Source organism: Engraulis encrasicolus, chromosome 24 (genome assembly GCF_034702125.1).
Source record: "Engraulis encrasicolus isolate BLACKSEA-1 chromosome 24, IST_EnEncr_1.0, whole genome shotgun sequence".
Classification (NCBI taxonomy): domain Eukaryota; kingdom Metazoa; phylum Chordata; class Actinopteri; order Clupeiformes; family Engraulidae; genus Engraulis; species Engraulis encrasicolus.
In genome coordinates, this window is record NC_085880.1 from 42,481,949 (window position 1) to 42,507,740 (window position 25,792).

General features: G+C 43.4%; 1 protein-coding gene across 2 annotated transcripts in view; it reads left to right on the forward strand.

The window, feature by feature from the left end:
• Positions 1-2,728: 2,728 nt before the first annotated feature.
• Positions 2,729-25,792, forward strand: part of col21a1 (collagen, type XXI, alpha 1) — a 67,315-nt gene continuing 44,251 nt past the window's right edge. For both annotated transcript variants that reach the window (XM_063191021.1, XM_063191022.1), the window contains exons 1-9: positions 2,729-3,043; positions 9,263-9,393; positions 9,791-10,351; positions 12,062-12,230; positions 12,453-12,681; positions 13,992-14,165; positions 14,407-14,484; positions 16,528-16,617; positions 19,421-19,483. In XM_063191021.1, the coding sequence (XP_063047091.1) occupies positions 9,294-9,393; positions 9,791-10,351; positions 12,062-12,230; positions 12,453-12,681; positions 13,992-14,165; positions 14,407-14,484; positions 16,528-16,617; positions 19,421-19,483 (1,464 nt within the window). In that variant the 5' untranslated portion in view covers positions 2,729-3,043; positions 9,263-9,293. The remainder of the gene's footprint in view (positions 3,044-9,262; positions 9,394-9,790; positions 10,352-12,061; positions 12,231-12,452; positions 12,682-13,991; positions 14,166-14,406; positions 14,485-16,527; positions 16,618-19,420; positions 19,484-25,792) is intronic.

Here is a 25,792-nt window from a genome sequence, read left to right on the forward strand (position 1 = left end):
CAAAGACCACGATACACAGTGGAAAAAACAACAAAACAGGGGAAAAAAAGGGCAAAGGTGCAGGTGCTTTAGCACCACATTGGCTCTATCTGTGCACGCCTATGTAGCCAGTACACTGTACAACATTGCAAGCCAGTGAACCGTAAAAAAGGCAAGTTTCCCTGCTGCTTTAAGTTTGTAAGTTACGGTAACTCAACTGAAGGCTTTACTCAATCTGTGGCTTTCTCAAATTGAGTTAATTTACAAACTTAAGGCAGTAGTCAGAGCAACTTACTTTTATTCATTTGACTGGCTGCAATGTTTCACAGTGTAGAGTGTTGCATGGGTGAGAGATACTATTGCTGCTGCTCCTCTTCGCTTCCTGGATCGTTCCCCATATGTCAGCATAACGCTAGTCAGGCCAAAACTCAAAACTCAGTGATCAGCATCAGAAATGCTGAACAGGATACCGGTACATTTGAACTGGCTGGATGAATAAACCAGGTGAACTGGGCTGGCTGTAAGTACAATCTATAGTCCGTGCCAGTGTTGCGGCAGAGATTCTTTAATAGAGATATGCCAACATAATAGGTTTCTATGGGCACCTAACGCGACCAGGTTCCGGTCTGCCTAAAGGGGTGTGTCATAATGCTCCTACAATGAATAGAACAGTCCTTAGGTCTGCCTAGGTCTGCCTAAGGGGGGCCATAATAGAACCAGGAAACAATGGGCCAATGGAACCTCTCTCTCTCTACTCTCTCTGGTTGCGCTGCGGTTAGAACAACCAATCAAATCAGGGCCAGCCCGAGTTTCTATGGGGCCCTAAGCCAAATTTAATTTGGGCCTCCCCGTACTACCATCTACTCAGTATTCGATGCTTCATAAGCTTCATTTACTTGCACCAGTGAGGGGTAAGAGCTAAGGACATAGGTAGGCTGTCACCCGTCCTGATGACGGGTGGGCCGGGGTTAATGTTGACTTACAAGAAAGCCATTTATCACGAAGGAATATCTTATTTTCACTTCAAAACTATTACTACTTGTTATGTTCTGCGTCTATTGTGGGGTTTTTACAATTGAAAATGCTACATGAAAAATGACCTTGTACCCACGGTCATTGAGGTGTCCTCCGATATGTAATGGCTCCTGTTTCCATTGTGGTAGTAAGTGATACATGAGACAGAAATACGTAAATGGGGAGTTTATTTCTTCCTAGAACTTTGCTGCTCACGGGGGGCTGGCTGGTGGCATAGGGGCCCTAAGCCATCACATAGTTCGCTTATGCCTCGGGCCGACCTGACTAAAATTCCATCCCAGTTCTTAAGGGTCCAGTCGTACATGGCTATCAGCACAGACTAAGAATGCTTTCAAGGTTAATTCCACTATTTGCACAACCTAAACACAAGCAAATTGGATAGAAATAACATCAAAAAGATAAGACAAAATCAATTATCATGTCCAATCCGTTCTAATGCACTTCGCCGTATGTTTGTGATAACTGATAAAATACTCAATTGCATATGATAACCTTTGAAAAGTCAATAATGATGTTCAAAAAGACATACGTAACTGCCCGCAGAGGCTGGACCCCACAACTGGACCACCCACAGCTCTGAATAAAATTCTGAACAACCAGCAAAAGAATACAAATGTAATCAGCCAGCCAGAGAGAGAAAAAGGTGACAAACAGCCCAAATGCAAACAGATAAACAAGGCCCTGCTAATGGTCCGTTTCCAAAACATTCTGCTCTGTCTAATCTGCGGCCGGCACCCTCTCCAGAATCCAGAGTCCTCTGCAATTCACTGTAATCGCCCAAAAATCGTACACAATCCAAATCCCTAAAGCTTGGAAGGATGTTGTCGGCGTTACTACTATTTTCCTCTGGCTTTGACAGAAAAGAGGGGGGGGGGGGGTTGTCTTTCTTTCATTATTTTTATTCTAAGCCTCTTATCTGTGTCTCTTTCCACCCGCTGTAATTGACCATGGCCACAGGCCAACAAGATCTACGCTGGAGGAGCTCGGAGAGAGAGAGAGAGAGAGAGAGAGAGAGAGAGAGAGAGAGAGAGAGAAAGTGAGAGAGAGAGAGAAGAGATAGAGAAAGAAAGAGAGAGAGAGGGAGAGAGATAGAGAGAGAGAGAATGAGAGAGAAAGTGAGAGAGAGAAAGTGAGAGAGAAGAGATAGAGTAAGAAAGAGAGAGAGAGAGAGAGAGAGAGAGAGAGAGAGAGAGAGAGAGAGAGAGAATGAGAGAGAAAGTGAGAGAGAGAAAGTGAGAGAGAAGAGATAGAGTAAGAAAGAGAGAGAGAGAGAGAGAGAGAGAATGAGAGAGAAAGTGAGAGAGAGAAAGTGAGAGAGAAGAGATAGAGTAAGAAAGAGAGAGAGAGAGAGCGAGGGGAGGGAGAGAGAGAAAGAGAAAGAGAGAGAGAGGGGAGAGAGAGAGAGAGAGAAAGAGAAAGAGAGAGAGAGGGGGCAAGGGTGTGCAATAGAGAGCAAGAAAGTAGAACAGAGGGATCAAGAGAGAGGGATAGGGGAGAGGGGTTAAAAGAGCAAGAGAAAGAGAGAGAGGGAGAGAAACTACGAGGGAGGGAGAGAGACTGACTGGGAGTAGAGGTAGGGGAGGGGGAGTGAGGACAAGCAGGAGAGAGAGAGAGAGAGAGAGAGAGAGATAGTCAGGGAGAGAGAGAGAGAAAGAGAGAGAGGCCGATAGAAAGAAAGAAAAAAAAAGTTAAAGAGAGAGGGAGCGGGGGAGAGGAGAGTTGAGTAGGAGAGTTGGAAAGTGACTGGGAGAGGGCAGGCTCTTCACACTGGGCTGGGGGAACATCTGCACGGCTGGGCTGCAGAAGCCTTCTCTCTTCTCTTGCACTCGCCTTCACTCGGCTGTAGCCATCGCTATGGAGCTCTGATGAGGAGGTGAGGAGAGGAGTGCAGAGCAAGAGGAGAGCAGAGCAAGAGGAGAGCAGAGGGGACTGACTGGACTACTTCAGGACAGGAAAGCCTCAGTAGTGTGCCTGTGCCTGTGCCTGTGCCTGGCTTGGCCAACCCAACACAACCTCAATCAGGCGTCAGGTAACCTCTGTTTTCGCTTCACAACAGCACAGGAGCAAAAAAAGCTGCTGTCTCTTCTCTTCTCGTTGTTGCCGTTATCTTTTGCAGGTGTGGATGTGTTTTAGGCTCATGTCATGACGCTCTCTCTCTCTCTCTCTCTCTCTCAGTGTCTCACCCCATCCTTGCCTTCTGTCTGCATTTTCAGCCTTTCTCTTTTTTCATCCTCCCATCCCTTCTCCCTCTTCTTCTTTTTGTTTTTTTGTTTCTTCTTCTGTCAACTTCTTCTACTTCTTTGGATTGTGAACTGAAGTCATTCATGAAAACAAAACTCCATCAGAAGATGCTAACATTAACATAACCTCTACGTCTAACTCCCCATTTAACATGCACAGCTGTTGTTTGAACATCCTTTGACCATCCATCCGCATTGTGCACTCAGAACAGCTAACTCGATACATGTGGCATGTGAATGTAAGCAAGCAAACACGAGATGTGCTGTGTGCAAAGTGTCCTTGGTACTGTAGCGTAGGTCATGTTAGGGTTTGCAGGTTAATCATCACATGTGTTGTGGTGGAAAAAAGCCTCTAATTGGGGCTGCACCGCTACATTTGAGGGTAGATTAGACTAGAGCGAGCGGAGAGAGAGAGAGTCTGCATATCCAGCGGCACGGCTCATGCATTTCGTATCAGAGATCTCTCCAGAGGTCACTGAGCAGAGTACTGTAGCTTTCCACCGTGGAGCCTGCAGACGCGGGGACTTGCATACTGAAGACATTAGGAGCGGTTGGTTATCAGTCCCTTGTTTGGAAGTGAGAAGTCGGCACACTTAAAATTATTTTTGTTGTCTTTTGTTATTTCATGGCTGGATAACGTTTCGACTTCAGCAGTCTTCATCAGATTCTCCAGGAAGGTGAAGGAAGTTGAAACGTTATCCAGCCATGAAATTATAAAAGACAACAAAAAAAGGATTTTAAGTGTGTGCGGACTTTTCACTTTGAAAACTAGAGTTGGCCTTCGTCCTGCACCTTTTTCCTGGGATGTGCACAATCCTCTCCTTCAACGGACTTGCATACTGAAGATATTAGAAGCGGTTATTATCAGTCCCTTGTTTGGGCCACTGTCACATTCAAAGGAATGAATGGAATGGGTTTAACTGGTCTGACAGACTCTCCACTCCGGTCCACTCCGGAGTCTCCACTCTTGCTGCACACTGTGCTCTATTGCTGGAAGGTGAACAGTTATCTAATCCAGGTGGATTACGTGTAGTATGAAACAACCCTCCTCAGCATAGGATACAGTTGTATACTTTTACAAGTTGGAGCAAGAGAGAGTTTAGAGGCACCAATAAAAAAAAAAAAAGAAATTTATTTTGGATCGACATTGGGCATGATGTTGTTAAAATCCTCGAAGTTCCAAGTTCTGGAGACATGAAAGGAAAAAAAAAAAAACATTTGGCACATTAGCGAGTTGTAAGACAATACATTGAGTAAAAAAAATCCCTCCGGGGAGAGAATGGTTTGGTCCACAGTAAAACATTGGGTTCACGGTTTTGATTATTTGAAATCAATTCAATGGTTTTTCTCTGATATAATGTTTTGGCTTCTTCCTTCTGTGCCCCAGGATCTTGGCTGTAATTTATTTTCCCCTCATCTTGGCAAACCAATTGAACATGCAAAACAGCAGTTGTTGATTTAGAGATCAAATTACTGCCTCAGTCCAAAGTGTGCATGGACCAAAAAGAGGCAGAGAGAGAGAGATTTCTTTTGGAGGGGGAAGAAGGCTTCCAAAACAAAATCATCCACCACAAAAACATGGAAAAGGACTAAAAAGTGGTTAAAAATGATGTCAGGGCATACGTGCAGTGCACTGCTATGAATTACTTCTTCCTTCATTTTTCTGTGTTCTGTAAAAAATTCCAGCTCCTTCAAAAAAAAGTAGCGTCTTGACAGGGGAATTATGTAACCATAAATTTGAGATTTCTCGAGACTTGCTCTTGCTGGTTTGTTGGTTGGGGAGATGCTCAGAGGTTAAATGCTTCGGGTAACACCTCATCTGGAGCAGTGAGAAGAATCAGCTGTTGGGTTGCGTTCGTTCGTCAAAAGGGCTTCCTATCCTACCTCCCACAGGCCAGCTGGAGCAGGAGCAGACCCACCAGACTTAGATAAATCTTTAATAAGTATCAGCAGAAACAAGACCAGCAACTCACCCACCAGACTTCGATAAATCTTTAATAAGTATCACCAGAACGGAGAGAGTCTGCATATCCAGCAAGACCAGCAACTCACCCACCAGACTTAGATAAATCTTTAATAAGTAGGCTATCACCAGAAACAAGACTAGCAACTCACCACACCACCACCACCACTGTATATTCCAAACAGGTTCTTCATGTAATGTTTCAGTGCGCGGGGTGGGTATTGGGAAAAAATTCTCAGGGTAGGTGAAAGATGCATCGTACTTGAAAAATTCCAGCGTTTTTTTTTTCTTCTTCTTTGTGCTTAGTTTTATTGTGCCGTAGGATGTTTTAACACATTGCATTCCAGCAAGGTTCCTATGGCTTGTTTTCCTTCATCTTGACCTAGGGAGAGGAGCCATAAAGTGTCTGGAGAGCTGCTATAACTTCAGAGGTCAATGGCAGGGTCATGGGCCACAGAGCAGAGGTGCCATATGGCAAAACCAGGAGTTGACCATGCAGCCAACACACACAATCACACACACACACACACACGCACACGCACACACACACACACACACACACACACACACACACACACACACACACACACACACACACACACACACACACACACACGCACAGACAGACACACACACAGACACACAGACACACAGACACACACACACACACACACACACACACACACACACACACACACACACAGACACAGCCAACACACACAATCACAGACACACACACACACGCACAGGCACAGACACAGACACACAGACAGACAGACAGACAGACACACACACACACACACACCTTACACAAGGACACTGTTGCATGCATGGAAGTTGGAACCCACACAGACCAGACGCACATGTCCAACACAACACAAATACACACGGTTGTCCATCAAAGCAGTTACAGGCAGGTCCACGTGATCGCTAGAGATGGGATTTATGGCTCTTTGACGGGATCCGGATCTTAGTGGCTCGTTCCTTTCAAAGAGCCGTTCAAAAAACTGTCTCTTTTGGCTCTTTTTTAAATTGTGTATTCAGTGTTAAGAATGTAATATTTTGACTCCATCTCAAGGTAATTTTGTCCAAACAACAACTGATTATTCTCCTGCTTCTAAAGACCGTTTTTGCCTCTCTTTGAGGTTAACAATTGTGCTTTTTCTCAAATTGAATTACTCTGGTCGAGGTCACGTGCGTAAAATGAATGAAAAATGAACGAAACAACGGTCGAGTGGCTCCCCCAGCTGTGATCCGGTTCCCATCGTTCACTTCAGGGAGCCGTTCAAAAGAACCGGCTCGTTCATGAACGACACACCTCTAGTGATCGCCAGCTTGAGCCTTACTCATCATCACCCACCAGGCTTCCTGGCTGTCTGGTCCTGTCCTGTCAGAAGGGAGAACAGCAGGCTGTGTGCCTTCAGTCCATGCTGTACACTGGCATTTATATGTAGTCTCTTGGGGGGAGAGAGCACACGCAGTCTTGCATTACCACATCATGAAATCAGAATCAGTCTCCCAGTCTCTCTCTCTCTCTCTCTCTCTCTCTCTCTCTCTCTATCTTGCTCTCTCTCTCTTTCTTTCTCCTTCTTTTTTTCATGTCAGACGGAGTTGCCTTCTTTTTGTCACGAGTACATGTGTTTGGTCATCGGCCAGAACTGGAACTTCACTGTCTGACGCTGCAAATGGGTTCCATGTGGGATTGGCTGGGATGTAGAACTATTCGGTCGGTCCTGCCTGCATGGGGAAATTCAACAAAGGGGGTTTGGTGGAGCTGGAGTTGTTGTTGGAGACAAGGATTGGAGTCGGGGGCTTGGAGTAGAGCTAGATCTGATGGGGATGGAGTGTGTGTGTGTGTGTGTGTGTGTGTGTGTGTGTGTATGTGTATGTGCGCATGTGTGTATGTACTGCTGGCTGGGGGGGGGGGGGGGGGGGAGCTGCATGTCGACTGGCTCCCGTCCGCCAATGGTTGCGCCTTCCACATACCCCCCACCCCCAATATACCACCCCCCTACACCCCCACCCCAAGCGCTTTGATTGGGAAAGCGCTGGAGTCGGGGTGGCCTGTTCCAGCCCCCTTCGCAGTCCTCCTCCTCCTCCTCCTCCGCCCTAGCCTGGCCTGGCTTGGCCCTGGCCATTGTTGCCAGATTGGGCTGTTTCCCACCCAATTGGGCTGCTTAGGATGGCCGTGTGCGGGTAAAAATGGCATTTAGCAGAAAAACCCGGCCAATTTTTTGCCATAGAAATCAATAGAATTGGGCGGGTTTTTGTGCTTCCAGGCGGGTTTTGAGCATTTTTTTGGGCTGGAAATCATCAGCCTCATCTGGCAACCTTGGCCCTGGCCGTTTGTTGCTGCATGCCTCAATCCCATGTCCACGGGTGGAAAAGTGTGATCACGTTACAGGCTAGACTAGACAATACACACACACACACACACACACACATGCTGCTTCATAGTGGAATGACGTGCACACGTGTCGCGGACGGTGCACAGCACAGTACAGGGGTAAGACCTGTCTTCCGGTCAGTCCAGCTGGCTGGCTGGCTAGGCCATCCCCAGGCCATCCGGCATGGTCTTCAAAATGGCCTGCATTGCCAGCAGTGTTGCCAGATGGAAAATGCTGAATTATCGTACCAACACCTCAAAATTATCGTTTTTGGGGGGCTTTTTGGGAGGAACTTATCGTATAAGTCCCATATGGTTGTTTCAAGGCATCTAAATGAACTGAATGACAACTCTGAAATGATCGTACATCATGTTTTTTTTGATCATACAGAGGACAAAATAGTCAACATTACGGTACAAATACGATAATTATCGTACATCTGGCAACACTGCTGGCCTGGATGCCTGGCAGGTGCTCACTTCAAAACAGATAGATTGATTAACCAGTTCGACATCCCTACTTCCCCTCACCCAACGACCGCCACCTCCTCCAGCTCTCTCTCTCTGTCTCTCTCTCTCTCTCTCTCACACACACACACACGAAAGAAAGAAAGTAAGAAAAAACATCGGCTGTGGAGCATATCTGTTACTCATTTATTTCTGAGCCTTTTTATAATGCCTATGCTTTTTTCACTCCCTCTTGTGAGCTGGAAAGTTCCATAAAATACACAATTCCCTGAAGCAGACTTCAGACTTGAAATGCAGTCGGTCCGTATTCGCGAAATGAGAGATTCTGCACACCGCGTAAAAAGAGATCAAAAGGAATTAATCCGGCACCGACCGACAGTTAGCAGATGCTTGCCAGAATGGCTAGAGGCAGGCCGTAGGGGGGCCGAAGGTAAACTAAACACTAACGAAGAAGAAATCTCATCTCTAGGACTGTTGACCAGGGATGCATTTCTCAAAATGATAGTTCTCACTATGTTAGCTACTTTGTTGTTTGCAATACAATTTCCCATTGGCAACTACCCAAGTTGCTAACAGGCTAACAGCAATGCTTTTGAGAAATGCACCCCCAGGGGAGTACTTCCAAGAACCTGGCTCAGTTGTAAACCAGGTTAACTGACTGTAACCTCGAGGTAGTGCTAAATCATCTAACAGACTAGCAGCCTGGATTCATTTTTCTTAATTAACTAAATAACACCTGTGGTCAATCTTTTAGCAGGTTTACCACTTCCTGTGCGTTCACCCGCTTTATCACTCAACCAAGCTCTTGGAATTACACCCCAGGTCTTGGTTACCATGGCAAAACCATGTACGGCTGTACTCACGGCTGCTGATGTTCTGCTCCCATGTTTAGCCTGAGATGTTTGTGTTGGTCTGCAGTTTCATTGGCATGGGCTTAACACACTGATACACAGGCCTCCTGTAGTTTGTTTGGCAAACATGCAATTAACAAACTCTTTTGTCTTTCTTTTTGGTTGTCTTAAAAAACAAAGTCTATTGATCATCACCGAGTAAACGAAATGCATGCAGGCTAAATAGAGTAACAGTTTACGACATCATTCTGCCCTGTACGTATCTTCTTAACACCCAAACTGAAGATGTTTCACGTGAAGGCATCTGAGCAATGCACGTCTTATTTTCATCTCTCTTCAGGTGCAAAACTGGAGCTTGGTTCTAGCGGATCATGGGTTACAAAACAAGGTCCATGCATAATGTCTTGCGGTGTCTTTACTTCTTGCTCCTTCACTTGTTTTGTACAGCACAAGATGAGGACATGAGATTGAGTAAGCGTGCTTCTCACATCTTCATCATCACAGTAGAACTATCTTGCACATCTCCCATTCATTCGCATGATGATCATTTGTCTGATAATAACATTGAAGTTTTACTCTCACTGTGGCTTGCCATACCATACCAATAGCATTTGCTAAGCCCATAAAGCATTCCATTGTTTTCATTCATGCAAACCATAGAAATATGTTTGTAAAACTAAAACTAACTTACTTCTAAAACAACTTGAATGCTAGAATAACTGGCAAGTGTGTGTGATGAATTTTAAAAGTTTAGACCTTCTCTCTTGTGGCTTATACTTTTCACAGGCAAACATTTATTTATTTCTTCATCATACCTTTCCCGCTGTGAAAAAACATTGAGATTTACACCTATACTTCTCTTCCGCAGGTTGTAGAACTTCTCAAAGTGATCTGGTTTTTATAGTAGACGGGTCGTGGAGTGTGGACGATCTGAACTTCGAGATTGTCAAGAGATGGCTGGTGAATATCACCACGTCCTTCAACATCGGCCAGAAGTTCACCCAGGTAGGGGTGGTGCAGTACAGCGACGACTCGGTTGTCGAGATACCGCTCGGCAAACACCTCGCCAGCAAAGACCTCATCCAAGCCATGATTGACATCAACTACATGGGTGGTAACACCAGAACGGGGAAGGCTATTCAGTACGCCGCAGAGAAGTTGTTTGCCCTCTCTGAGCGCGGTCCAGATGGCATCGCTCGCATCGCTGTGGTGCTGACGGACGGGAAATCACAAGACGAAGTGTTGGCCGCCGCCGAGGCTGCAAGGAAAAAGGGGATAACCATCTTCGCGATCGGTGTGGGGTCGGAGATCGAGCAGGCAGAGCTGAGAGCCATTGCCAACAAGCCGTCCCGTACATATGTTTTTTCTGTTGAAGACTACAAAGCCATCTCCAAGATCCGAGAGACCATAAGGCAGAAGCTGTGTGAAGGTATGCATGGTTCTCATTAATACATTTGGGATTTTCCTCACCTCAGCTTTAACCCTCTCTCTGTCTGTCCATCAAATGGTTATAAATTACACACAAGTGTATCCCGTGAATAACAAATGTTTGTTCAGAAATAGCAAAGGTTATGGTTCCTGGCCCTTCTTTCCTGAGAGGAAGTGCCGTTGCGGCCCCTCTGGAGGTTGTTTACCTGGGGGGCCCCCACCCCCCCGAGGGGTCGTTTGGTTTGCACTGTCTCCAAGAGGCTGCATGGGTCGTTTGTTGCCCCTTCACTTCACAGGAAAGATCAGGGCCTGATTTACACAGCAGAACATTCGAGAACTCTGTGCCCATATCACAGGTTGTAAATAACCCTGCGGTGTGAAATCCAGATTACAGATCTTCCACATTGCGCCCTCGCTCTCACCCAGAGATTGGGTCATCAACAACCACAGTAGTGCCACACGTTAGCTTCCAGCCACTAGATTGACAAACCTACATGTACTCTCGTGTTAAGTTAAATTCAGGGCTCTAAATTAACACCAGCCAAATGCTGGTGAAATTTCTGTTTGGCTGGTAGAAAAGACCATCTATAGCCACTTTGTGTTTGGCTAGCATAATTAGCATCTACAAGTCATGTTGGCTGGAGATGAAAAACGTCAATTAAGAGCCCTGGTTATATTGCTGTATGCTTTCCAAGCTGTGCTTTTCCTCTGCTTTGAAAAAAACAGCGTCTGAATGATTATTTCAAGTCAACACTGGGAACAACCAAACAGTCAACCTTGACATATTCTCTATGTCAGATGGAGCAACAGAACAAACCTGACTGGAATAGCCTATGCTGCTACACAAAAGACATACACGTAGATCTCGGCAAAACAGTAGCAGATGTTTTTGTAAACGAAATGAGGGAAACAAGCCAACGGTTGAGCCATTTGCAAAACACTGTCAAGAACAGCATCTCATCCAAAGTCAGTTAGATGCAGTTGGTGCAGGCTGCCATATTAGTCAGCAAACCCTTTGCGGACTTGTAAAGAAAAGGCAACATAAAAACGGAGAAGAAACAATATTGCTCGGAAAATGTGACTAGCATAACATTTTATTTGGACTCGAGAGAAGCACATTAACTCAAAATCATTTGCAGGGGCCCAGCCAAACTTGATGATTAAGATATGTTATGCTTGTGATGGTCACTTCTTGTCTGTTTTTTGAAGGGAGGGATGTTCTTCAGACCGACTGCATATTTGCAGAATGTCCAGATAACTGTGCCAAGACTTTTTACTACAAATTCTTTCACTTCGGGCCAAAGCCAAATGAAATAAACAGTTGCATTCCATAAATACTTAACCCTTCCGTTCCCTTGCATGATCAGAGGACCATACGTACGCCCCTTGGCTAAAATAGCAATTTATGCAAAACTGGAAACTCGATTAGTAAAACCAAGTTGAGCTTTGTCATTTTAATTCATGAGACAGACTGCAAGTAATAGCATAATCAGGTAGCTGAGATCGAACAGAAGCTGCCAGGAACTAAGGCCACAAAAAGCAGTTCAATCAAGTCTATTCAATTCAGTCCTTGGATGAAATAAAAGTGCATTTAAGTCCATTGAAGGTTAGTGCATTAACCAAATGAAATACTATCAATGTAATTTTGTGCGACTGGCTTAAGGCAGATAGACATTTAACCTCTGCAGTCTCTGGCCTTTCTCCTTTTTAGAGACTGTCTGTCCAACTAAAATCCAAGTAGACTCCCGGGATGAGAAGGGATTTGACATTCTGCGGCACCTGTCCCTGGCAAAGAAACTCAAGAAGACGACTGAGGGATCCTTTTATGGCAAAAAGGCCTATGAAGTAACACAGCGCGTCGACCTGAGCGAAAGCACCAAGTAAGCGCCATTAACGGCCCGATTATGCATTCTCTCTGCACGACATCTGGCTTACATCAGGGACAGATCCGAGCACAGACTGGGCTAGTATCTTTGAAAGGCTTGTTTGTGTGCTTGTCTGTTTGTTGGTTGGGTTGTTTGTTTGTTTGTTTGTTTGTTTGTTTGTATGTATGTTTGTTTCATTGAGTGTACAATGACAGCATTATTGATGTGATTCTCAAGGGCGTTTTTCCCAGATGGGCTCCCCCCGTCCTATGTGTTTGTATCCACGCTGAAGTACAAGGGTTCGGTGACCATGGAGCAGTGGGATCTGTGGAGGATCCAGACCCAGGACGAGAGGCCGCAGATGGCCGTCAGCCTCGACGGCAACACGCGCACCATCATGTTCACCACAACCAGCAACTCGTCCAGCGGCACCCAAACAGTCACTTTCAAAAAGACTCCCGCAAAAGTATGCTGGTGCACTTCATAACACATTCAGTGTTGCCAGATTGGGCTGTTTTTAGGTCAAATTGGGCGGGATTTAGAGCTTCCAGGTGTTTTTTGAGCATTTTTGTCTCATCTGGCAACCCTGAACTCACTTCATCCTCAACACTCCACTTTCAAAAACACTACAACCAAAGTATGCCCATCGGCTAAACACACTTAGCCTAACCTCATCTCACCCTCAGCACTGCACTTTCAAAGACTCAACAAAGCAAAAGTATGTCCAATATGCTAAACACACTTGGATATTTTTGAAAATGCATTGGTTTTAGCCTCTTGTTTACACATAAACAGAGTTTTATAATGTGCCTTTCAAAACTCAAAAATAACCCATTTGGGTGGTTAAAAGGCACTTATCACAATGAGGTTTTAAAAAATGTTTAACCACATGTCGTGTTTACACATAAACAGATAAAAAAACATCCACAAATATTTGCATCCGTGTAACCAGCACCTTAGATAACCTCACTTAACCTACTCCAGTGTATGCTAATTGCTAAGTATGCTGATGCTACATTCAGCGTAACCTCACCTCACTCTCAACACTCCACTTCCAAAGTGCTTCTAAAGTCTTCTTCCAAAAGTCTTCTTCAGAGACCTGCTAATTATGAAATCATTGGCTTGTGACATGATTGTAATTGTGCATATACTATACTCAATAGAAGTCGATATCTTGACTTATGAGACACTGTTAGTTTGTTTTGGCATATACTGCGTGCTAAGCTGGCAATGCAGTTTGTAGATCTGCCAACTCTAAACCCTGGCCATGCACTGATCCAGCTGTCCAACAACTGTACTGGCTTTCTGGAGAGATATTCTATCCACTGTAGAATTTCCTGTAGCACATAATTATATTATATTAGATTTAATACACTCTGCTTATAAACACAATATAATCCACTTTCTGGTTGTTTTTAAGGTCTTGTGTTTGCAGCTTTCACTTTACAGCAGTCCTCCTTGCTACAGTATGCGAAGAGCTTTAGATTCCTTACATACTAGCCACCATATGGATGAAAAAAACAGCCATGAGTGGAAAAAAAAGAAAATCATCCTTGGCTATTACCCTGCTCTTTCAGACTGTTGTAAATTCTTTCTAAAGGTCTTTGGGGAACGAATTCTGTGAAATATATCTGACATTGTTTGAAAGGGAAGTGGCCTTTTTTCCGAAGATTATTGTAACTAGGCTGCAATTTATTTTCCAATGAAGGCTAACAATGTCTAAGAGATGGAATGTTTGTCGACACATGCTGTATTTTGTCCCTTCTTGTGCGATAGAGACTCTTTGACGAGAATTGGCATCAGCTACGACTTCTAGTGACTGAAGATGATGTGACTTTATACGTTGATGACCTGGAAATAGAAACACTTCCTCTGGAGCCGCCCATAGGCATTTTCATAAATGGAAAGACTCAAGTTGGAAAATATGTCTCAAAAGAGACCACTGTACCTGTAAGTCTATTTTTTGATAACAACTGATTGATAGAGTTTCGTAACAATGAACCACGTGTGTTGCTGTAATATAAGTATAATAATGCAATTGTGTTATTGCATTGTAACTGCATTATATGTACATGTACCTTGTACATGTCTAAACTAGAGTTTTTTTTTTTTTTTAAATAGTGGTATAATATTTTACCACATTTGCACATCTTGATGACCCCCCTAAGAGTATGTTCCTTTTATATTTAAGTTTCAAATTCAGAAACTCAGAATCTACTGTGACCCAGAGCAAAATGATCGGGAGACAGCCTGTGAGATACCTGGAGTTGTGAGTACCTTCAAGACCACAGCATTCATGTATTATATTATATTATATTATATTATATTATATTATATTATATTATATTATATTATATTATATTATATCAGTATATGTATTGAATGATATTGTCTTGAACTATTACATGTTAGCGCTGATAGGTGACTAATAAGAACTGAACTGATGTTTTAATGGCATGATGTCAACAGATCTTGATGTTTTAATGGCATTTGGATGTCAACAGATCTTAACATTAAACATGTTGTTACAGTTTGATACAGAGACACTGGAAAATCCCTGCACACCTGTTACTTGCCAATGAAATATAGTTGAAAATGTTGAATCTGTTGAATTGTGATGTTACCTAACCAATGTTTTCCCTCCTGCCAAAAGAGCATCACTCGAGGACAAACAGCGCAAAATCCACCTTTGCTGCCTAGACTACATTTCTCCAGCATGCTATTCATTACTGGAAGCTCCACGTGACGCTGCTGCCAAAATGCTTCATTGGCTTGGCTATCTCACCACTAACAAAACAGAGCCAGATCTGACAATACACAGCTTTTTAAAAAAAATCTACGATTGCAGAGTTTCTGTTTGGAGAAGGACATGGGACATTTCTTAAGACGCAAGGGGTGCTGAGGCCGTTTGTCACGGCACGTCCTCCCTATCCTCCCTCTGTCCTCTCTCCTCACTAAGCTCCCTTGTCTGAGAGACTAGTACTCGCATGGGCCCAGATGGTTGGCGACCCAAGGCCAGATCTGTCCCTGTTTGTCTGAAGCTAGCAGTGTTGCCAGATGTGTCTGATCAAACCCCGCCCAAAAGGTTTTCAAAAACTGCCAAAATGCGCTAAATTCCGCCCAATTTCAACAAATTACATTGATTTCTATGGGCATAAAACGGCAGAAGAAAAACCCGCCAAATGTCCAATTTTTCCCGTTTTTACCCACAGACGGCCATCCCAAGTAGCCCAATTGGGCGGGTAACCACTTAATCTGGCAACACTAGAAGCTGGCCACATCTCCACAAAAAAACCTGGTTGTTCTGTGATGTGTTGAGCTTAGGCTTTGCTGCTTTTGTGACAGTTTTCAATCCTTTTTTCATTTCCAGGACGGAGAGGTATGTATTTTGGCAGATGGCTTTGCTCGCTTTCATGTTTTGCATTTTCAACTGCTCAGGTAAGGCTGTGTTTGTCTTCAGGGTCACACAATAATGGGAGGTCAGGTCAGAAGTCAGACAGCATCAGCTAATGCACATCTCATAGCTTCCTATGACGCACATACTGTACGTACAAATACAGTGCACACACCACTCTACTGTACACCAGGGTTAAACCAAATTAGTTTAATTGTACTCTGAAACGTAGCCTCTTACTGCAGATGGGCTCGCTGGCGGGCCTATTCACTATTTGCTGAAAAATACTCAACTACATCATAACAACATTGCTATGACAGTGCAGAGAGCTTTAAGTAACAGATTAAGACATAGACATTCCAATTTTGATGACAGTATGGTCATAACATAAGTGCTGCGCTAAGGGTTTAAGGAGAGGGAAATGTGTCGATCTAAGTAAAAATGAACAGTTTGGAATAAAAAATATCACAAATATCAGACATTAAGCTCAGTGTTAGGCCTATAGTACTTTCACGAAGTTCACATGTAGTACGGTACATAATATTCAGGGTCATAGCACAAATGCCTCCTAAACAAACACCCCACGATCAGTTCCCTCAACAAGCTAAGAAGCTTTTTGCTTAAGTTGTGTGTTGTGTGTGTGCTGCATTCATGCTATTGGGCTGTGTGATGTGCGGACTGAATGAAAGACTAAATTGATTGATGTCATGAATAAGGCTGATGACAGGCAAGTAATGAATGCATTCCATTTTTGGCTTTGTGTATTGTAAGGCTAACTGCTTAGTCGTTGAATGCTGTGATAATGTCAAGATTAAAACGTCTAGGTTTTTTTGTTAATGTACTGTACGTATAGCAGATGGTATAACTACGCAACTCTGGGTTCCTTGGATTCTGACAGTGTGTTTTCTGTTTTGGTAGTGTGCCAACGGACCCGGTGACATCGACCTCGATCCCACCCCCGAGCCCTGCGTCTGTCCACCCGGCCCACCAGGCGTCGCAGGCACGAAGGTTAGACCAAAGATGTTCAATGTTAACAACGTTGATAAATCATGCCATGCATCAGCAATGCTAGCCTGACAAGCTTGTCAGGCTACAGCAATGCAACAAAGTGGGATCAATTGTGTGTGACTTTTTAACATTTCCTAATTGAACTCCTTTCGGAACCCCCGCTAGGGTCAGGTGGGGCCCCAAACGAAAATGCAAAGAACATGAACATTTGAACCAAAATTGCCACTACTGTGGTAAAGTGTGGGCTGTTATTCTCTATCTAGGGGCTCGGAGGCCCCAAACGGCTGCCTGCCTTGCCTGGTGGCAAGATGCGCCTCTGTCTAAGGAGCATGGCAGATCACATGCAGCTTAGAATGTTAAGCCATAGGGTAGAATGCCCTAATGTGGGACAATTTTTGTCACTTCAACTTTGGTGGTTTATTAAAATGTAATGACAACATTTCAATACAAACAAATTACACCCTTTTCATCCTCTGGTTATGCTCTAATCAAATAATACCTTTAAAAACATGTTTAGTGTTTCTAATTTGAATAATTTGGATATTAATGTAAGTTGGTCAAAAAACATGGTTATCCCTAAAGTGGGACAATCGGTTTCCTAATGTGGGACAGTGTATATTAAAAGCTCTCTAAAACATGTTTGTGTAAAATATTAATTCAAAATGTGATCTGCCACTCTTTAAGACATATCAGCTACACATTTAGAGCATGTTTTATGAATTATTTTTACTTTCTTTTATTGGTAAATAAGACTGAGACTGTTTGAACCCATTGCACACAATTGGTCACTTCAACATGGCAGCTCTATTTTAGGAAAGAACTTCCGGTTTTTGGACCCAAATGTTGTGTTGATAGCTGTGCTCCAGTAGATTAGGCCAGAAAGACTGAAATACACCTTTGATATAGATTTAAATATCCCTTTTCTTATTTGGACAGGGTGTTTGACTTCATAGTAATTGTTTGACTTATTAAATTACTACTTTTACAACTGTCCCACATTAGGAAAATCTTGTGTCCCACTTTAGGACGCACCTATCCTAAAGTGGGACGCTAATAAAATGGGTTAAAAATAAAATATTACATTATTTTATATACACCACACATTATTTTCTGATGAACATATACCTACCCAACACATTTATCCAAAAAAAATACAATGATGTTTTGTTTGGAATTGATTTATACCCTAAAGACAAATTTGGCCAAATGCTATGTAATTTGCCATTTGATGGACTTCACCCAGGGTCCTTCTTCTTAATTGTAACCCCTCCCTGGAGTATTACTATACATTTACTAAATCATGATATTATGATAACATGATGATAGGGCTTTTATTTGGTTATAGTTTTGTAAACATTTACCAACTTGGGGCAAAGCTACACCCCTTAAACCTTAAGGTGTCCCACATTAGGCATCGTCCCACTTTAGGGCATTCTACCCTATTGATTCCGGAAGAATCTCAGTATGAACTGTCTCTGTTTAGATTCTTTCAGAGGTGTCAAAAGTAAAAGTTAAAAATAAACCCAGTTTCCTTTCCAACACATGTAACTTATCTGAGTAACCAGTAGAAACTGTTTAAGATCTGGCAATCAGCTTACTCTGCGCTGACTGGATCAAGTTTCTTGTTTTAGTATTTTTCAGTAACAACACAATCAGTCTACCTCATGAGGTACAATAGAGTACAGTAAATGGTGTAACAGCTATGTAATGTCATGCGCTCAGGGCCGCTGACAGCTTTTGCCGGGCCCGGGACAAATCCACTTGAAAGGGCCCCCCATTCAATACATATAATGTAAGTAGGACCCAATTTTGGGCCCCCTCTGTCCCTGGGCCGGGACAACTGTCCCCTTTGTCCCCCCCTGTCGGCTTCCCTGCATGCGCTAGTGCTGTACTTACACCATGAATTTACCTTTACTTACACTTTTGACACCTCTGGACTCTTTGTTCCTTGTTTATAGAGATAAACACCCTCACAAACTTATACTCTACTGCGTCTTAAAATGTAGAGCCCTGTGAGCATGTCCTGGCACTATAGAGAACAAGCAGGGTTAGAGGAGCAGGCTTCCTGTCAATGTAATGTACATAAAAGACAGAGCATGCCTTGTAAGCACTCCCCGTAACTGCTCTTAAATCCACAGTAAGCCTACTCGGAGACAAATATGTTGTTTATAAGGTCAAGTCCCACATATGGGAAAAAGACATGCTGTTTTTTTCACCAGGTGATTCATGTAAGAGACCTTTAACACAAATTGCCATCCAATAAAACCGAAGACATACATGCCATAAAAAGTTAATCATATGAATCACATGTATATCGCCTTATGTGGTAGCTATGATGCGGTTTGGAGGGGATAAGAAAGCGAAGCTAACTATGCTAACTATGCTGTTGTGTAGATGAAGAGGGAAAACAACAGATCGAATGTTTGATTGTTTCTGTAGATTATTCTCACTAAACGACATGTCATTTCACATTAACTTCACTTGACCAGTAACTTGCCTGCCAGTGAAGAAATTGTAGGCCTATTTTTATTTTACGTATCAACGACACAAATTACAAAACAAAACAAAACAAAACTTGTGTCCATATCAAACCCACCCCTAAGCCTGTGACATGCATAAATACATGGTTTCTAAATTTTTGTTTTTGTTCTAAATTAGCTCACGTGGTTGGCTGCCAGTGTCTTCCCCTCCTCACAACATCGAGTTTATAAACACGGTGAACTCATGTGTAGTTCAACATGACATGCTGTTTGTGTGATACCATCTCATTCTCATGATACCGTGTTGCTGTTTGTCTCCATAGGGGGAGGCTGGAGTAGCGGGGGACCCTGGCAAACATGGCCTTCCTGGTGCTGATGGTAAGCCTGTGAGTACTGAGTAGTTTAATATACCAACCTCAAACACACATGACTTACTGTAGCGTGGGCCTACTATTGGGTAGTATACATAATACCAACCTCAAGCACATGACATATATACCCTTATGAGTAATTTACTAGGCTATACGTATGAACGGCCATCCGGGTACTTTGCTCGTGAATGTGCGTTACGCCCCTTTTAGGGGGAAAACGAACCAAATGTATCATTAACTTACATGCTACATCGGCTAGCCGAAATGAACACATACGGCTGTTTGTCTATATTATTTGAACAGCCGACAACACAACACGTCTTCGGCATGTTGAGTGTGAACAACGCTAGTCTACTGGTCCTTGTCTTTCGTTTATTCTTTCTCAACACCACCAACTGACTTGCATTGGCTTTCCCCCCTCTGTTCTCCCCCAAAAAGGGGCGTAACGCACATGGCACACATCATGCTGTTTATGCGTATACCAACCTCAAGCACACATGACTTAGCATGCTATTGGGTAGCTTGGGTAGCTTAATACCAACCATGGTTTGCATAGTGTCACCACTCTTAACCATTAGCACACATCCTCACAAGGCATCAACCTTAGCTCTAGATATGTAAAACGATGACTTTGGCTGTCACTTTGTTCAGTAGATACGCCAAAAGGTGTAGAAAGTCATGCTAATCAGGCACATTCTTCTCTTATTTCTGGTGATATTTTTTTTCCACCCACCAGCTGTCTACTCTGCACGTGTACTGCAGTGCACAAATCTGGTCTTGGTACACAGCCTTGACTTTGTAAATTGGAAACAAAGCACATTGTGCATTCCAGTACACAGAGTGCATTCCATCAGCAGGAACATACCACTTCTGCAGCAGATGAAGGAGGAAGGGGGTGGGGTGGGGGTTGAGTGAGGAGGGGTGAGGTGTGTTTTTGTTTGTCTTTGGAGTTAGTTGGCCTGTTGTGGCTGTGGACTCCATATGCATTGCAGGCAGTGTTGCCAGATTGGGTGGGTGCCCGCCCAATTGGGCTACTTTGGATGAGCGTCTGCGGGTAAAAATCGAAAAAAAAATGGCCATTTGGCGTTTTTTTCAGCCGTTTTGGGCCCATAGAAGTCAATGTAATTTGTTGAATTTGGGCGGAATTTAGCGCATTTTGGCGTTTTTTGAGAAGCTTTTGGGCGGGATTTGGTCAGACACATCTGGCAACACTGATCGCACGACCCGTCTCTGGTCTCTGGCATCACACTCTCCACCATAAGTCATTTCCTGCATCCTTCTTTTATTACCTCGTTTCAACATGAAAGCATTCAGAGAGGTGTAAAAAAGTTCTTGACGTTCACTTCTTGAGTTAGTTATCTCTTTTCTTGCCCTGATGAAGACTCTGTAGCTGGCCGAAACATGCTGGCTGTCATTTTGATTCTTTAAGTTCAAACATGAACTAGCACTTATATTAAATTGGTTTTATAGTAGAAGAGTGCCTTGGCGTCCTGCACCTTTTTATGTAAAAAAGAAGTTGGCTTTGGCTTCGCTGTTTTCGGGCATTGCTTCATGAATGCACCGGTTGACCTAGGTCAGTGATTCTCAAACTGTGAGCCACTGGTGGGCCATGAAGGTCATCCAAGTAGGCCTTGAAATCATTTTCTAAAAATCAAAATAACTGTGTGTGCGTGTGTTACTGTTGACAATGATTTATTTGGGTTGTATGGTTTTTTGGGTCAGAGGTGGGCACCCTGCATCTTTATGAGAATTTCAAGTGGGCCCTAAGTTGGAAAAGGTTGGGAACCCCTGACCTAGGTATTAGATGAGGAGGAATGCACTGAGAATTAAAGCACTGAGTGTGTTAAAATGTTGGTTTTGGCTTCACTGTTTTGAGGCATTGCTTCATAAATGCACCGGTTGTTTATTTGGGTTTTATTGTTTTTTGGGTCAGAGGTGGGCCCAGCACCTTTAGCAGAATTTCAAGTGGGACCTATGTTGGAAAAGGTTGGGAACCCTTGACCTGGATATTAGTCTGTAGATGAGGAGAAATATGCGTTGCTTACTAAATGTACCGGTTCACCTTGGTATTGGATGAGGAGGACTGCACTGCGAATTAAGGGAAGCTCTCTGTCTGTCTTATCCTCAGACCACCACAAATGCCACACTTGAATAATAGCAAACAACTTAAGTCGAAACTCCTTTTGTTTATGGGAAATCCATTCTGCATTAATTAGGGCCTGGGTAATTACAGTGATGGGACTCAGTCAAGGTCTGCTTAATGTTTAATGGCTAGTCAACACTAAGTGAATCAGTGCTAAATGACGCAAGTCATTTTCCTACCAGATTTCGGCATCAAACGCGCAGGAAAAATACTTTACGCTGACGATCTCTTGATGATAATGTGGAATCTTCTAACACGTCTCTCAGCTCCTTTTTGGAAGGAGTATTCTGTCATGGAGTAGGAGTGGGCGATATGGTGGTATGAATCGTGAAATCAAGTACAAGATCGTGCCAAACTAGAGAAATCGTTTAGATCGTCTTGCAGTGAGAATGTTTACTATCAGTATCAGAGCGATGTCTATTTACTTAGTGTTGTTGTCTTCACTTTTCATTCTTTACATTGTTGCATTCCAATTGTGCAATTGTGTGTCAGCGTGTTTACATTTAATTAAGTGCTAATTACAAATTGCAAGTATACAAAATGCTTGTTTTTTGTTTTGTTTTTATTTTTTCGATGGAGCATTGAGATAAAAAAAATCGTGATATGAAATTTTTGCCATATTGCCCAGCCCTATCATGGAGTCATAAATTCTCACAAGCAGACGTCAAGTAATATTACACTGGGCATGTCACTGGACTGGACACATGTTCTCTGAAGTAGACAAAACACAGGAAAGGAAAATGGAAAGGGAAAGGGGAAGGGGAAGAAGAACAGTGCCACTCCAAATGTAGCATCTGTGCTGCTATCATCTATGCTAGTGTTTCTCAACGGGGGTGGTACAGCCCCCCAAGGGGGCGTTGGAGAGCTCTAGGGGGGCGTTGAGAAGGATACAGCTAAGTAGGGGCGATGCTTAGTTGCCATTGGGGTGCATTAGTCCATTTAATTTTTTAATACTAAGGGGGGGGGGGGGTTGTCAGGCTTATGACAGGGTCAGGGGGGAGTTGGGAGGCTTTTGATGAGGTCAAGGGAGCGTTTGTTATAAAAAGGTTGAGAAACACTGATCTATGCAATCAAGATGTCTTCAAATATATCTAGACTTATCTGTTCTTATAATACTCATAAAACACACTGAAACAGTAAAACAAGTGTTGCCCTTCAAAAGAGTAAAGAGAGAGAGAGATAGGGGCGGGTGATGCCTTTCCTCGTTGTCATGTCATGTGTGTGCACTTTTTGAGCAGAAGAATACACACGGAGGTTGTAATTGAGTGTAACAGCTGGACCAGATAAATCTCGTGCAGAGTGATGGAGGATTGCGTGGTCTTTACATTTCACTCCGGGGAATGAAACAAGATAAATCAGTGAGGGGTTGTAAATGGAATTTTTTTTAAAGGCATTTTGTAGGTTGTTGCTTCTTGGCCTTTCGTCAAGTTCAGATTAGCCTGAGCCAAGGCTTACCAAAACAACATGACTTGTGTGCGTGCCAATGTGTGTGTGAACATGTGTGTGTGTGTGCGTGCGCACGCCCCCGTGTGTGTGTGTGCGTGCCAATGTGTGCTTGTGTGTGTGTGTGTCTGTGTGCACGGCTGCGCGCGCGTGTGTCTGTGCATGTGCCCGCATGTGTGTGTGTGTGTGTGTGTGTGTGTGTGTGAAAGAGAGCGAGATAGAGAGAGAGAGAGAGAGAGAGAGAGAGAGAGAGAGAGAGAGAGAGAGAGAGAGAGAGAGAGAGAGAGAGAGAGAGAGAGAGAGACAGACAGAAGAAAGGGAGTGAGAGTGTGTTAGTAGAGCGAGTTGGGGGAATGGAATTATATAGGTGAAATGAGAGAACACCTGGCCGCCATATTTTGGGCCGTCTGTCTGCTTCTCCTCTGCGTGAGCAACTCTCACTTGAGGTCGTACAGTATTTCCTCCTGCCATAAACAACTACACATGAAAAGAGAGCTTTGGTTTTGTTTGTTGGTGTTTCTTGTAGCCTATGTGCGGCGTTAAACTGCAGTTCAGGATCAGCCGGGAGGCACTGTTCGACTGCTTGCCCTTCTGACATTTGACTCTGGAGTCATTTTTATTGTTTTTTTCCCACTTCAAACCATTAGAAATAGGAGTCATTATGTGCTGTATTGGGAGATGCCCCCTTGTTTTGCCATTGGTTGTAATATATAGAAGGTCAAATTCGCTGTGAGATGGACTGTGTGAGTACAAAGGGTTATTCTCTCCCTCTTTCCTACTGACCTTTGTGCCCTCACTGTCTTATGAAGCGTTGTCATTCATCAAGCGCTCGTAAATTTAAGGTTGGCAAAATCCCTTTTCAGAAAACGTAGGCAAGAATGAATGTTCTTCATTGGGGAGGGGGATTCACAATTTCGATTTTTATCCCTCGTCAACAATGGCTATAATGTCATCTTCCCCCAGAAGAGAGAGCAGATGTTACTTTTGGGCGGACTCCAAGATAGTTATGAATAGCTCAGTGCGTATGTGGATACACACACACAGACAGACACATGCATGTTTTAATGGGGAGGGAATGATGTATCATCAGTCATTCTGTAACGATTTGAAATATTTTGGAGGTTTATGTTTGGTTATACAACTTTAACTACTTTGTGCAGAGCCTATATTTTAACCTTACTGTCACCAAAATTTTAATGGCGAAGTTTTATCCGTATCTCAGTCTTATCTGCAGAGAGTGAACAGGCCTGCCGACAGGCCCATCTGCACAAAAAGAGTTTTTAAGCCTTAAAATTACATTTGTAAAATCATTTTTATCAATGTGTTTTGCTTTGCCATATCACAGGGCAATAATCGTATGTTTGGAGACTCTCTTCTCATGGTACACAATTCAGCGTCCAACCTCTGTACATGAAGTAGAACTACTGTAGAACTACATATATTTTATACTAAAGCCTGGCTCAAACTACACGATTGTCAGCCCGATTCTCGGCTGAAAACCCCCCTTACGACAATCGCTGGAACGTTACCCCCCAGGGCCATCGCAAGCGATTGTCGGGAAAGATGCGACATTCTAAGATAGAACTTTGGCAGCTCAAAGAGTCGCCGATCGCAAATTGTTGAAATCAAACACTGTTTGAAATTTGCGACTGGAAATAGAACGTCGGGCATTGTCTCGGTGGCTGCGAGCAGATTGACAGTTGCGATTCTCTTCTAGTGTGCGGTGCACCCCGACCCCAAAATCGCACACACAGTCGCTAGTCGTGTAGTTTGAGCCTGGCTTAAAGTTGTTGATACTACACAGTGTGTCTCAAATGGCACACTTGTGCACTTCAGGCTCTACTGTATGTTTCAGTGCATAGGACGCTCACATTGAAAATTCAGTGCACTGAAAGTACCTGATTGTTGCCCGAATAATGGGCAAAACGCAGTGTGTGAACGATGGACAATGTGTACTAAACAGCCACCGTGTTGTTAACGTAACAGAAGAAATTTAACATTCGGTTCAGTAGAAGAGTTTTGTCAGTCTCTTATTTATGTAGGCCCAAGTGATATTGCTGAGATGACCAACCTTTTCATGTCAAGCCAAGTATTGTACCATTTGAGGTGAAGGAAATGCAAATACAAGCACGAGACACTATGAAATGTAAACAGTAGCCAACCGATATTTTGGCGAGCTAATGCCATCACGTTAGTGGTCTTAACCATGACACTATGCACTAAAGACCTCAGTGCACTGTGTGCACTATACACTAAACGCTAGTGCACTGACACAAGTTCACCATTTGAGACATGTGAATTGTTTGATTATAGAACTACATCCTGCACATAGTTTAGTTTCATAGGAAAGCTATACAACACTGCTTTAAAAGCACAAAATCACTGTCCCAACTTATATGAAGTGCCAAAACATTCCTAATGGCGCCATCAGACTGTGTGTGGAATATGATGGGCAGTTAGTGTGTAACATGAGAGAGTATTTTTTGGGCCTATACCCAGTGTGTCAACCATCTCACACTATAGATCGTAACTACTATAATTGTCTGGCAGCTTTAGTAGATGTGCACAAGCTATTTTTTAAACTCTGTTAAGAGTGTAATTTAATAACTTGTCTTATCAAGGGCCTGAGGATCAGGCCTCCTAGTGCTTCCCCCACAGCTGTGCGGCAGAGATATTAAGTCTAATAGATTAATGTGTTTCATATGTCTCTTTGACAGCCTAATTTATGAAGTATACAG